The sequence below is a fragment of the Buceros rhinoceros genome, unplaced genomic scaffold (assembly GCF_000710305.1).
Source record: "Buceros rhinoceros silvestris isolate BGI_N320 unplaced genomic scaffold, ASM71030v1 scaffold15835, whole genome shotgun sequence".
NCBI lineage: Eukaryota > Metazoa > Chordata > Aves > Bucerotiformes > Bucerotidae > Buceros > Buceros rhinoceros.
The window spans coordinates 17,050-32,276 of NW_010414723.1; the positions used below are offsets into that span (position 1 = coordinate 17,050).

General features: G+C 44.4%; 1 protein-coding gene across 1 annotated transcript in view; it reads left to right on the forward strand.

Annotated features, from left to right (window-relative positions):
• The window catches only part of ETV6 (ets variant 6), a gene marked incomplete at its 3' end in the record, with an annotated part of 9,522 nt that extends 8,277 nt beyond the window's left edge, over positions 1-1,245 (forward strand). The window contains exon 3 of the mRNA XM_010137185.1: positions 703-1,245. Coding sequence (XP_010135487.1) covers positions 703-1,245 — 543 coding nt within the window. The remainder of the gene's footprint in view (positions 1-702) is intronic.
• Positions 1,246-15,227: the final 13,982 nt, after the last annotated feature.

The following is a 15,227-nucleotide window of genomic DNA, read 5'->3' on the forward strand; positions in this document are numbered from 1 at the left end:
AGAAATAAAAGTGCTTATATGGGACAACCCATCAGTAGACAGCACAGACTAAATAAAACAAGGTGAAAATATCCTTGTGAAGATGTTATACGCTCTTAAAATCAAGACGGGGATAAAATGTAGCTAGTGTTTCACAAAGAGCTTCCTGCCAGTGAGGTTTTTAGATAAGCCGGTCTGTATTTCAGACTAAGATATTCTCTACCTTGACCTAAGCGTCTGCCATCTAAAACTTACTACTCAGTATTTTTCTGGAGACATTTTACCTTTTTGTCTCTGTCCTCTGTGTTACAGTGTTCATCATGGTAGAGTAGCAGAAACGACATGTAGAGACAGGAATGGCAGGAGATAAGTTTTGAAGCGTTTGCACAGAAACAGTTAGTACAGCTGAATCAGATCTTACTTTCTTCGTGTGTGTGCCAGTCAGCTTCTCAAAATGGTATTTCTCTTAACACATTTCACTAGGAACTACCATTATATGGTGGTGGAGGGAGATTGTTTTCACAGTACTGATTTCATTCAGTGTAGTAGTAACTATATGCATTTATGTGGCATTTATCCTGGGCATCTGTAGTTCACACAAATAAAAACATTTCCAAGCTGTCAGCATTACCCAGTAAGCCCAGCGAGCAGTTTGACAGTTAGAGCATACACCTTGATCACAATATAGACAATCTGTATTTTTTTTGTTTTTTCACTCCACAGATAGCTTTGTCCAGAGACCTTCAAGACCATCCACAGAAACAGTCCACCACAACCCCCCAACCATTGAACTGTTGCATCGTTCTAGATCACCCGTCACCAACAACCACCGTCCATCGCCAGATCCTGATCAGCGGCCACTGAAGTCCCCTACGGACAACACTATCCGTCACCTCTCCCCGGCCGACAGGGTGCCAGGGACGTGGCATCAGCAAGAGAACAACAACCAGGAGCCCTATCCTCTCTCAGTGTCCCCAATAGAAAACAACCACTGCCCGCCTCCTTCTGAGGTGCTCCAGAAGCCCTCCGCCCCTCGCCAGGAGAACACCAGGGTCATCCAGCTGATGCCCAGCCCTATCATGCATCCTTTGATACTGAACCCCAAAAACTGCGATTTCAAACCACCAAGGTTGTCTGAGGACGGGCTGCACAGGGAGGTAAAGCCAATCAACCTGTCACACCGAGGAGAGTTAGCTTATATGAACCACATCATGGTGTCTGTATCTTCTCCTGAGGACCATGCAATGCCAATTGGAAGAATAGCAGGTAAGTGACATTCTCTAGGCTACACCAAAGTTGACGCTCTTCATTCATAACTAACTATGCTGTGTCTTAAGAGCTTCCCATTTCCTTTTGCTGAGTAGCAAGAGTTACTGGCATTCTGCAAGTTTCACCACATCTGTGGTTTAGGCAGTTAAAATATGATTAAACCAGTTTCATGGCAGGTAAGCAGCAGTGCAGAGTGACTTGCTTGTGACCACAGAATGCGTTATTGGTATTGAAACGTTTTGAGTCCTGACACGCTTTGCCTCTCTACCCAATAGCTGTCCATTCGTTTCCCAAGATACCTGTCTCCAAAGCCTTGTCTTGCAAAGAGGTAATTCTCCAAGAGTTGCATTCACATTAGTGCCCAGTCCTACGGAAAGGGAAAAACCTTCTGACAGTGGCCTTTGAGCTAGTGTAGCGTCAAGCCCGCTGTTATGGAGGTTGCTGAACTAATGAAGTATCACCTCAGGGTCCTACTTTGTGGGCTTTCCTGTGCTTCTCACTCTAGGATTGTGCCTTTTTACGGAAACAGAGTTGCCTTTGTCCCACGCAAACCACGGGCATTGTCTCACTTTTGTTACCGTAAATAACTGACATCACAGCAGCTGAATCAGGAAGCTGAGGTTACAGAAAATGTTTTTTGTACTTGAAAGGAAACTGTAAATAGATAGGGAGAGGTGGAAGGGGAATCCAGCCACTTCAGAAATATGCTGAATGCCCCAATAACCAATTTTGAGAGACGTAAATATGCATCACACCGAAAAGGTTCCAGGCATTCACGTCAGCAGCAAGCTAACGTGATGCCACAGCTCCTGTGAGGAATTACACATGTCCACAGAGGTACATTTTAAAACATCTACTTTTTTCTTTTTGCCCTTACATTTGCCTTACGTGTCCTTACATTCGCCTGAAATTTGTTACAGATGTGGTGCTGCTTCAGCTTTAATGAGAAAGATTTTCTATTTTCTTAAGGCTTACCACTTTAAATTCAAAAGGTACATATCTCACCATCTTAGTCAAACGTCAAGCACAACAAAGGCCATAATAGAGACATGGGTTACAGAAATTAATCTTCCAACATTTTCACCTGAATGACATTCACCTCCTTTTCGTTTGTATTACCCACACTATTCTCAGCAAGTCAAGAAATAATAACTTAATGTTATGGCAGAGAAGATAACCTACTGCTTGCATCACTGGAGATTTTCTTTCCATAAAGTACTACTGGAACATCACGGAGGTTGTTAATTTTTGTTTCTCTGAAGTAAACATTGTCTAAGAACGAAGCCTAGACTGAAAAGAATGTAAGAGAAAAATATGGAGAGCTGGCGCTGATGTAATTTTTTATTTTAAACCCAGGAGTTTTCTTACGTAATTGGGAATCAGTGGTTTCTGCATTTTGTGCGGTGCGTCCAACGACACTGTAGCTGGTACTCCCCTAGCTTCCATTGCTGCGTTGTTCGCAGGGCAACAGGGCCCAAGCCCTTGGCTCTTGGGGGCTGCCACAGCTGCTTAGCAAGTGTGTGTAGAGTGTAAAGGGTTACACACAGGCCGTATTTGCATGCTTAGCTGCTTTCACTTGCGGTCTCCTGCCTTTGCATAGACCCAGCAGCGTGAGTGACGTCTTAAAGAGTTGGTGAAGTAATTCATGCCAAAAAGACCTGCAGTGTACTCAGGCGTTCAGTTTAGAGGAGAGAAGCGCTTTATGGCCGGGGGTCAGGGGATTACATAGCTGGTGGTTGCTAGCATCTTAGATTTCTACTGATAAATTTGCCAGTGTACTTCCATCAGTGCCCCGTGTCCTTTAATTGTAGACGCCAACAAGCCTCCCTTGTGGTACAGGCACAAGCTAGTGCATTTCTGGCTGTGTTGTAATGGCTTCTGAACTGTAGCTGGCCCCTATAAAGAACTCACAGGCAATTTAAAGATGGTAAAACCCAGATTACTACCAAAAATGTAGACAGTCTCTGTTTCATACCTGAAGTCAACTTCATCAGTGCTACTGAATTCAATGGCAGTGTACTTAAGCCCCCTAGAAAGAAAGTGCATACCTTTCTACCTGCTTCCCACCCATCTTACAGCCCTCAGTTTAGAGGTCTTGCCATTAAATGATCTAATTTTAAGAGCATTTATTTTTCATGTCAGCATACATCTATTTTCCACCTGGATGTCCTTGTCTTCACTGGCACTGCTGTAGTTACCGTGCCGGCTTTTGACCAACCACGGCTGATCACTTCAGTTTGAGAGATACTACGGAATGGCTCTTTAACCCCAAATGTACACCAATCCAGGTGTAGTGTTAAAAAGAGCTTTTTAAAAATGGCTGGCATGATTTCCATTTTATGGATGAAGAGGACTGGTGGGTTGAGTAATGAAAAGATTTACCGATAGTCCGGTGTCGGCTGAGTACTTACCCATTTACAGTGGTGAGAAGAGAGCCTTGGCTTAACCGTTTGCACATAGGAGATTTTAAGGAGAGAGAGCAAGGAGGAGCGGCTACCAGGGAAGTCCCATGGGTTGCTGACTAAAACATTGGGCTGAGCTCCAAAACATGTTCTATTCCCAGTTCAGGAATTATAAATTGTAACAGGAATTCTTCCTGGACTTAAGATACTTTGCAGCCTCATAAACCTGTTTACTTGTAGATTAAGTCAGTTTTTAAATGCAGCACGCAATTACTTGGTGCTGAGAAAGAAAACAATGTTTTTCGCTTGCTGCTATCCACAAATGCTCTGTTTTCAGGAGGTTAATCGATAGAGCTCTGGATTTCCTGTCAGACGAAATAATGACCTCTACTCACTGGCTGAATCTTTCCTACTTTTTAATGTAATATCATTTCTCAAAATATTAATTTTACTGGTAAAGCACTTCCGCTTTTACATCAAAGAATTTCAAATTGAAGGTCTTATTCTCTTTTCCTCTAAGACCATTTTACACTTTTCTAGCAAATCAAGAGGCATAAAGTATCCTTTAGTTACTCACTAAGGTCCCATGTATTATCCGTCAATGGCTGGAGTTGATTTTAAAAATTATGTGTAGCTATCTTCTGAACACAGTATGTACAAGTCTTTTCCGTAACTCTGTCGGAACTAGAGGTTGTTGCGTTGGGATGATTCAAAGGCAGACTTGCATTTCCTGTAAATACACCAAGGGTTTAGCTAATTAACTCAGGCATCAATAGTCACCTAGCTTCGACAGCACTCAAAAATATTAAAAATACCTCAGAAAGGGAGTTTAGCGGAGTGGTGTGATGGACAATTTTCCCTGCTGCTAATTGAAAGTAGCAATAGTACTTGTGGGCAGTCAGTTCCTAACTTGGACAGTCAGTCTTGCTGGCTTACTTTCAGCTCTGATTTATTTTTAATAGTCCATCTTGATTCCTCCCAAATAGTGTCCAAGGATTTCACTGTGGGGGGAAAAAAAAAGGACTTTTTTTTTTTTCCCTCAACACATTTGCAGTTTCAATCGAGAGAGGCGCCTGGAATTAGCTGTTCTGCAGAATGGAAATTACACTCCCCATACACCTCTGACTGGGAGGGTTTTGTTACCGGAGATTTTAGGACTTTGATATCTCATAAAAAGTACTTACCCACGGTAGAAGGAGAGGCAGGGCTTATTGCATTGGCAGTCATTCCTAACGTATCGTGGCTGAGGCATGCGCTGCAGCCCTGGTGGAGCCGCAGCCGCCAGAAACCCTCCCTGCAGCCATCCTCAAGTTCTGCCCCCACAGCTCTCTGTGGGAGCTCTGCTGTTGACTTCAACCAGGGCAGGTTTTCACCACAAAACTTTATTTAGGTGTCAGAAATGTTTTTTCAGATATCCATGTCTACCTCAGCTTGATAGCATGCAGGAAAATGGGAACTGACATATTAGGTCTCACCAAAAACCTGCCAGTGGATTAAAGGAAGACACAGGAATCCCTGCAAGAGTCAATTACGGGACTATCTGGCTGCAACAGGGTTGGATTCGTCCTAAGTTTTATCACACACAGGTTGGCTTAGAAATACCCAAATTAATCTAATGACATGCTGGTATTTACCTCACTTGATTCAGTCACTTAAAACTCACTAATACAGTTCTGGATGTTTCTCGTGAGGAGCAGTACATTGCTGAGCAGGTTCCTGGGATTTCCAGCTCCCAGAGTCCTTTTCTGTACTCGCTCTCTGAGACTGAAAGGCTTGTTCACCAGTCCACAGCACACACTGGCACTGAAGCTTGGGGATGCCGCTGTACGCAGCCCTTCACCCGAGCGTTGCCCGGTACAGGTACTAACAGAATGACTGCGAGAAGGTGTGAAAAGCAGAGAGCAGGGGTGGGTCCAGCACGACTCCCTCCAAGGGCTCCCTGTCCTTCTGCAGCTGGGACCCAATAAAACCCGTTAAGCTCCAGGTGCAGACTGTGCTTGTCTGAGGCAGACCTATCCCACCCGTACAAGCAGCTTAGAAGGATGAGCACTGCTCTTCCTCCTCAGAGCCCTGCTTGGCCTATTGCCTTTGATTCTGCTCTGCCTTTGGTGGGGGTTAAATCTAAAGGCAGGTGAGCCTGGTGCCTGTTGTTTTCTACTGCTGTGCTGTTCTTATCAGCTGGGTTACCTTAGCAACTGGCTTGTATCTGACTTTATGAGCTGCCAGATTCGCTTCTTCTCCTTCAGGAGTCTGAGGAAAAGCCAGGTAATGTTTAAACTGTTCAGAGGCACGTTGTCTACCACTGTATTGCTTTGGCCCGTAAAACTATTGACTGCTGTTGGAATGAGGACATGCAAGATTCTTACCCCGGCAAGTTGTGAAGGAAATCTAACCTCCTGCTTTTTTTCTGGCTTGCCTCAGCCTCTTGGTGTGCCACGCATCCAGAGAGTACAGGGATGTACGTGAACCCTGCAAATTTGCAGCAAGACACATCTAAGCAACTTCTCAATAAAATCAGTCAGACGGCCAAAACTGAAAATGCAGTTCCCTGCTAAGAGTGCATCAGCTATGAATGACTCACGTTCTACTAAAATCTACAAAACAGCGCTGATGACGGGCGGAGGCTGTGTGCTCGCTCTGAGCACGGGAAGGTCTTCCACTCCACAGCTCTGTAAGGACAGTAGTTTGGTTGTTTTGTGTGAGGAGAGAGGTCGGAGGGAGAACAGGGTCAGGGATTCTCCTCCTCCTTTGTTTGAAAAACTTAAATCATTTCTCACAAACTTGCGTGGGAGGGGAAATGATGAGGGGTTAGTTGAGCAAATCTTACACAAACATGGTACTTAAGAAAAACCTATTAAACAACTAATACTTACTTTTTTACTTTGGAGTTGAGCTGGAAAGCTTCTTTTAAAGGAGGATAAGAAAAACAAACTCAGCTGATCAAGTTATTAGATTCGTAACACCAGACATTTAGAGCTTAAACATCAAAGTCACAGCACTTCAAAACACAGCACCTTGGTCATCAATGTCTCCTCAATTTATTTGCTAGGACCAGAGCCCCAGTGCCTGCATTTGCTCCAGATGCGTCAATGCGACGTTTATGACTGTATCAAGTTGTAGGATAATCTTTTTTTTCTTTTTTAAACTGATATACCAGCAAAATCCTTTGTGCCAATGCAGTTAGACTACATTAAGTTTATTTTCTTTTCTGTACAAATTAGCTGCACAGCACAGTTACTATGCAATGGCGTAAGCTGGGTGCGAGGGAGGGAGGGTGGTAAAGGAGGCAAAGAAGAGTTGTGCCTGTACAGTAAAGGGGGCAAAACCCAGCAACTTGAGAGTTAGAGGTTTTGCAGCAGCCAGGACCATTAGACCTCACAGAAGAGACGCAGCTTCTATTTAATTTTTCGTGTTTGCAATACAGTACATCTGTAGTCTCTATTGTGCTACAGTCCCTGCCCCAAAGAGTTTACTGTCCAAACAGAAAGGGTAAATGTAAAGAAAGGAAGGGCACACAAAGGTTAAAGGTGTTTTCAAGAGCTGTTAGTGAGAGGTGTTGGAAAGAGAGAGCTATACCGCATAGAAAATGAAGTCATGCAGTACGGTCTGTCAGTAGATCCTCTGCTCAGAACTGTAGGTTAAATTTACTTCCGGATTCGAGTGAGTAGTAACACATTTTGCTGTGCTATAATGCCTCACACGTACAGGTTCCAATTTGTTAAAAGAAAATACTGTCCAATTCAAAATTGGAACAGCCAGTACCCTGCACTGCTGGTCAGCCTGGTATTTCCCTGCTTCTCTTGTTCTCTAGACATCTCCTCATGACAGAACCCAAGCCAGCTGTGAACTCGAGTGGCCGGGTGCGTAACTAAACACAAAGCTGTCTGCCACTGCTCTTGTCTGATGCAGCATTTAAAGCTAGCCATCATGCTTCTGTAATGCAGCTGCCTCCGTGTCGCTGTTGCAGTCACATCTTTCAAGGAAAAGCAGAACCTGCCCAGCTGTGCCCCTATACTACTGGGACAGTAACTAACATTCTCAAACCCAAATCAATCTTGTCTTTGGTTGGTTGGTTTGTTTTGAATTGTCTACGTGTGTAAGACAGTGAACACAGTGGGTGTTACTAGTAAAAGCTCAAACCTAATTCCCTTACGTAGTCATTTGGTGGTTGGTAAGATACTCTATTTGAGAATGACAATTCGGCTTTGTAAGTGGAAACCTTCTTCTACACGAAAGTCACTTATGTGGACAGGCACATCCACACAGACCTGCTGTGGCACTTGATATTGGGAAGAGCCTACGCCAGTCGGGTTCCTGTCACTCAAGCTTACTACCCATCCAGTGATGTGCATCACTGTTTCATTCATTACTATTCCCCCTTCCAAAGTTGCATCACAAGCTTCACTCTGGTGAAGCGAAAAGAATTGCTGTATCCTCCTTTGCAGAGGACGAGCGCTAACAAACCAAGCTGTGGTGACTTAGCTCTTGCCATATGCCTCCTTAGAGCTATTCTGTTAAAAATTTTTAAGACAGCACATATCATTGCTAATCCCATAGGAGCCTACCTGTATACATGCCTGAGGCTGCCAAAGCTATCGTCACCACTGTCACGAGGCATGATCCCAGCAGGATTTGACTGCGTAGTCTTGGCACGTGTACATGGTGGTCTTCTGTAAAGCACAAACTTTGGGGGCAACTCTGTCAAGACAGTCTCAGCAGGTACAAGTCACAGCCTGGCAAACTACAGAAAGCCAAAACAGCGGTTCACTTCAGCATACCAAGCTGTAAGTGGTGGGGCTTCGTTGCCTGCTTTCCAGGTAGCTGACCCTGCTTCCCGTGGGGCAGCAGCTCATACAGACAGATTGGAGCCTTGAAAGAACAGAGAACCATGGTGTAGGCATGGCCTTTCGCTCCCATTTGGATATGACAATGACAATGTCACTGGCCTTGTTTAATCACTTGCCCTTGCAGTCCGGTACACTTTTACGTATGCCGTATATGCCACATCTATTTTAAGCCCCTTGTGGAAAGCCAGACTACTATAAAGAGACCAAAGTATGGGTGAGAGTCCAGCTCACAGAGTTCATATTCATGGAAGTTTTCATTATAACCTTAAGAGTCATCTTAAAATGGCATTAACGATTAATTTCAGCATGAAAGTGTGCCTTCCCTACCAATTTAACTAATGACACTCAAGTGACAATGACACACTGAATGGCAATAGCTTGGGTAGGTGGTTGCAGATTTTCTGTGAAGTGTCTTGCTTTCCGGCTGCCTCCAACTCTTACTGCCTGGTTACAGGAGCAAAAGTTGCAGTCAGGGCTTGTTCTCATCCACTCAGAAGCCAGGATTGACCAAGCCTTAGGAAGAATCAGTCACTGAGATTTCATCCCTCTTGACACTGTACTGCAGCATCTGCACACCATGACTAGACAGATGTGGTAAGTGGGTTCAGAGTACCACAGCCTCCACTGGGGCAGGATGGCAAACATGTTTTAAAGAAACCAGCCTTTTAATGAAAACATGCCCCTGATTTTCCCTGACTATTGCGCACTTTCTTCAGACTATAGAGTTGTGTCGATAATTCAGATTTTTTTCTACAAAGCAAAACTGGCATCACTTTGAACCATTTTATTTAAACCAGGAAAATACACTGTAGTGTTGACAGTGTTGACACTACATTGTCTTCAGAGACAGGCCTATTCAAGTCTGGTTTTAATACTAGTCGGTTAGAAGTGGCGTACAAAATGCATTCAAATGCACACCTTTAACCTGGTAAGACTCCAGAGATAAAGAAGGACTCTGCAATATACTGTTTTCCATCTCTGTTAAGGAAAGGGCAGGAGGAGAGTTAGTCTGGCTGTGTGCACATGTGGAGATTTAACCCCAGGAGGGGAAGGTCACATACCAGTTTTCTGTAAGGGGCCTATCAGAATTGGCAAATTTACAGCTTAGGAAGAAGTCCCTTCATGAGGGGACGCTAGGAGCCACGTCCTCCAGCCACACTCCCACCTCCAAGAGAGCTTTGGGCTGTCTGGTGGAGTACAGAAGTGAGATTCTTGGGCCGCAGTCTCCTACAAGCAACGGTTTTCTGCTGTTGAAAAAGTCCAAAACAGACTGCGTGCCTCAGAAGACGAAATCTGAGGGTGAACTTGAGCTTGTGACAGAAGATACTGGTTGTAAGGTCAAAAATTACTACTTTTGTTGTTAACTACTTTACTGTAGTTAAGTGATTCCTGCTTTTTCTCACTTCTCTAAAGTACAATTCAGAAGTAAAGCTTCATCCTTAATTCTTAAATTCTCCTCAATAAAGTGTTTGGTCAGTTTTCTGATGTTAGAGTGTTGTGAGGTGTTTTTAGGATGTGCATGTGAACAGAGGTTGAATTTCTTACCTTTTTCCTAGTCATCGCCCTTCACGAGCAATAAAGGTGAGGAAAAGCCACAGGTGGATCAGAGGCAGGTTTCTTTAGCGAGATGAACGTAAGAGTGCTGTCTACCATTGTGGTGGAGCCAGAAAAGAACACCACGTTACTAATGCTAACACTGCAAATACCCGTCTGTTTGGTGGAGCGGGGGCATGGAACAGGAGAACAGGGCAGGGGAAAGAAAATCACATTTTTTAATACTTCAGCTTTAAGACTTTAGCTTGCAAATTCTTCCTCTATTAAGCTGTTCACATATTCTTTGTCATCCGAGTGCTCTTTTCTACAGCCACGTGAGGGGTATGAACCTTTTGGATCCTCCTTCCCCTTACAAGTTTTTGTTCTCAAAGACAGAGCTTGGCCTCCTCTTGCTGTGTTACTTTTACAACCTCACAGCACAACTGTTTGCAGAACGACATTCTCAGGTTTCTGCTCTCCTTCTGCTTGATCTCCCACTCGGCGTTCGGGTACGAGACAGTAGCAACATAAAACTGTTGTACTGTGTGATCTGGCAACCTCTTTCCTCAGCCCCAGCTTGCATTTACTGAGCTGAACAAACAGTTGTCTGTCAAGAGGTTTCTCCACATGGAAACATTGGCTTTACTGTACCAGCTCACCATCCTGCTTCCAACAGCAGCCAACGTTCACAGAAAGAAAACCCTTCCCTCAATAACCTGGACATGGATTCCCATACAGGGATGAGCAGAACGGCTCCATCTCAGGATCAGTGCTCCCCCAGTCGTCAGAGCCATTTAACCCCTTAATCATGGGATCTGGTTACTTTTTTCTTGTAGTTTTTTCTGCTGAAGTATGTCATGGTGTTGATAGAGTTTGAGGCTGGGTTGTGTCTCAACACAGCAGTAATCCTACTGTAGCTTGTATGTCTGTCTTAGTATGCTCTCTGGGTTTTTTTCTGTCTTGGAAAAGGCTTTCAGAAAGAATACAGGAGCTGATTTAATAAGGTCCAGCCAAATGTCTTCTCTCTCCTTTGCACCAGCTTTGTTTTATCTGCCTCATCATTTGGTGAGGAGAGCAAGTTAGCCAAGTAGTTCTCACCATACTCCTGAAAATAAGGAACAGCATCAGCCAGCCTGTTGAGCTTCATGTACCAGTTAGATAGCTTGAAGGTCCATTTGGCTTGTCCAGGAAACTGCGCCTGTTGCACAGTACAGGATGTGGTTAAAATGCTGTCGGAGTTCTTCTCCAAGTCTAAACCAAGTCAGGACTCAGGAGTTCTCTCCAATCTTTTTTATTTTCTCTATAATTGAATAACCATTAGCCCCTGTGATTTCTTGGGTTGGCCCAAAGTAGTGTTGTCTTCTCAGAGACTTACTGACCTTCACTGGCAAGGCGGATGGTCATAGACTGTAAGCTGAAGGTCCACAGGACCTTCTGGGCCTCTCCCTATTTTCCTCCACATCCTTGCCTGCTCTGCTGGTCCTGCCACCTTCTTTGTGCTGGCTTTGGTATTCTCTAAATCTTCCTGCAAGCAGATTCAGCTCCCAAATAGCAGAACACCAACTGGTGGGTTTTGTGGGGTTCGTCTTCTTCTGTTTAAGGGATTTAAGTCAGCGCACAGAGAAACCTTAGAACAGAGCCAGCAGAAGGTAAGCAGCAGGAGGAAGGGAGGATAAAAAGGAAGGAGATCAGAACCTTCTCACAGCAGTTATTGGTAGGCAGTTGGCCAGCTGAATTTTACCAGTTCATTATTTTGATACAGTGAGCATCACCCTGTTAGCTATCCTAACCACGCGTCAGGTGTGCTTACGGAAACCAGAGTAGCAGAGAGCTTCTAGAGAAGTTCCGTTCACTAGTCTCAGTTATGAACAGCCACTGCTTGCTTCACTGTGTACGTGTGCAGCTGAAGCACAAATCACCTTGTAAAATAAAGGGGCCCCAAGCTAGGGAGAGCTCTTCAGCTGGTAGAAATCACAGAATCATTGAAGTCAAATGATATCATGCTGGAGAAAATTTAGGTTAACCTACTCAGCAAGGGGTAAGGCCTCAGCTGATGTCAGAGGAATATGACAATGTTACTTTGGCATGATCTCTTCCTCTGTGAAGCCGTGCTAGTTTCCAGGTCAGTCATCAGCCAGACATAATGCGTTTCATATAATGATCTTCAGTGCAAGATGTGGACAGGTCTCGCAAGACATTTCTGCGGTTAAGAGAGGATTTGGGTAGTTGGTACATGAAGAGGGCCAGCTCTGCTTCTGCTTCTGCCATGGGCCTCGCTGTAACAGCAGGGGTCTCACATGCAGTGTGTGTTCCAGGAGATACTGCAGAGCAGGGGATTGTTACATTCCGAACAAAAGGAGTCTGTAGCATCTGTGTGCCTATACTGTTAACAGCATCATTTAGTCTAAGGGAGCACAGATGGCAGAGCTCTCTCTACTGCAGCATCAAGGCTGGATTACCATGCAGTAGGCTTGTGTCTGCCTTGGCCAAATGATGCTAGAGAAGTCATCCACACTGGCTGGACCAGTGTCAAAATACTAAGAACCTAAGGTCCATAATTTTCAATCTATAGATCATTCTGAGACGCTGTTTCATTTCCAAGGGGTATATGTACTACTATCATATAACCATTGGGAAATATTCATGTGCCGGTTTACCTTTAGGTGTATGTTTGGAAGGCCGTGTCTACAGACTTACAAGGGTATTTGAAATGAAGAATCTGTAATACATGCCTCCACTCACACAATGTCTATTTGGCTGTCACAAGGGATTCTTAATGACAATACTGCCACCTCCCCTTTTTCGTAGCGTTACCAAAGCAGTGCTGTAGATGTGGGCAGTAAACACAGCTTTTCAGTCAGGGAAGAGAAATTGAGGTTTTTGGAGCTTTACTTCTAAGGAGGAGTGGCTGAAGCTTGGGTCCTTCTGCCACCTGAAAGAAGGGGTTAAAACTAGAGCGAGGAGGTAAGTTTGTGCTATTAGAACAGTTTAAAGCCAGAAATTGCAGCTGATGGGAGAGATTTCTTCCAACTCCTCAAACCCCAACTACTCCGTCTCCTCTCCCCCACCCTCTCTAGGGCTGTGCAGCTGCCTTCTTTTTCCTGCGCCTAATGTCAGCCCTCGCAGCCAAGCAGCAGCCAGGAGGCTGGGTGGGCAGCCAGCCTCCAAGGCTTTGCTCTAGCTCTGCCAGCCTTGGGACTGTACGATTCACAGTTGTTATTAGCAGGAGCATAAAACTGCTGCCTCTTGCCCGTGTAGGGCAGTGCTTGTGGGCCACATTTTGAGAGCCAGCTAAGTACTCTACACCTTATCACTGCGTTGTGCCTAACTATAAAAATCCCTCTAGAAGCATTAACTACAGAAAGAAAGTTGCAGACATGCTTCTCCATTTGAAGGTACAGTTTGCCCTGATTCCCAGCTAATTACATAGTTAGTCTTGCCCGGCAGTGCATCTAAGAAAATGTTGGTACATGGAAATGGCAACTTTCTGGAGCCCTGCCACGTTGCTGGACCCATTCAGCACCTTCCCGTTTTGGCTAGGTTGTTTGATAGCACATTGCCTTAAAGCCTTTCAGTCCCAGCTCTCTCCACAGCTTTACCTCCCTTTGCCTCCAGATTGTACAAAGTTCAACCATCTGAGTTTGCTAAAAAAAAAAATAAAGTACATGTGTGTAAGGGGGAAATGATGTTTCCTTGTTCTACAGAGATATAGTTACTTTCCAAGTAAGCTTATTTTAGCAAAAAGGCAGGAAATTGCGGCATGCCCAAACAATTTAGGTACCAGCCCTGACTCAACTCCCCTACTCAATGTCTCACACCTTTAGACTTGCTTGGCCTGAGCAGCATCCATGTGCTTTCTTGCCGTTGCTACAGACCCTGTGTCCTGACAGCCAAGGAAGTTGTGTAGTCTTCAAGGAGTCATTCACAGCATTCAGACTTTCCTCAAACAAGTGATTTACACTTAAAAAACAACCATCCACTTTTAAGTCCTTCTCTCCATTTCTCCATCACTCCTGAAAATACCTTTTTCGACCTTCCTGGAGGATGCAACTTTGAGTGAAGTATTGTCTTCACTGGCCTCCTATGGAGGTGCCTCTTTTCCCAGTGAAGCAGCTCCTTTTAATATCATTTTCTAGCATTGCCTCTTCTTGAGTTTTCACCAATTTCATAGGCTTGCAGGCTACTCCAGATGGGCTCTACTAAAATTCTACTCCAAATTCATTACACTCGCTAATAAGAGTACTCAGGAAGCCTTTGACCTGTAGTCTCTTTTGCTCTGTTAAAGATGGTCTCTGCTGGCCTAATGATGGTAGATTGTTTAGTTGCTGCTCCTCTGTCAGAATCTCATGGGTTTTTTTACTGTGCAATCTGTGGAGAAAGATACCCAGGGTGTAAGTCATTCGTGATTAAAAAAGAAAGCCAAACCCCCAAACCGAGTGCCTATGCTCAAATACCTGAAGGTCTCCCATGTGAAACTTCGAAGAAGGCAAACTGCTTTAGGTACGCTGCAAACAGCGCTCATACACTTAAACCAAACTGTGCTGCCAGAGCATCAGCTGGTCCGCGATCACGAACAGTGTGCGCACTCATAGCTCCCGGTGGGTGGAAGGAGAAGTGCCTGAAGCCTTAATCTTTTCTACTGTGTTTAAAGCTAATGCTGTTTCTTCCCCTGTTTGAGGAGGCTCGAGACAGAGTTGCCACAGTTGCATTGATGCATGCCAGCTCGTTAAATTATTGCAACTCAGTCACACGTCTAAATTTGCTGATAGACAGCTGTAGATTTTGAAGATGAGTTTCTAAGTGGTTGTAGAAGCCAAGCAGAATTTTCAATAATTTTAAATTTTCTTGTTGAAGCAAACGGGGGGCTAACAGAGGGTGGCTGGGGTTTTGGGGGTTTTTTTTTTTTTGCAAATTCCACCAGCCTACTAAATACCTCTGCAAGTCTGAGCAGCTCAGTCAGTTTAGAATATAGGATGGGGCCCTTGATCACTTAGGACTTTTCTTATTAAGATCTCAAGATGCAGATCTGAGTTCCCATTTGAGGGGTATTTATATTCAAGCTTAGCCTGAATCCAGTCTAAAAATTAAATGAACAACAAAAAACAAATCTACACTTCAGTCCTGTCTCTTCTCAGGTCTGAAGCTCTGTTGTTAGTCCAATAATTTGCCACCCAGACATCTTGGGCTTTTTTTTTTT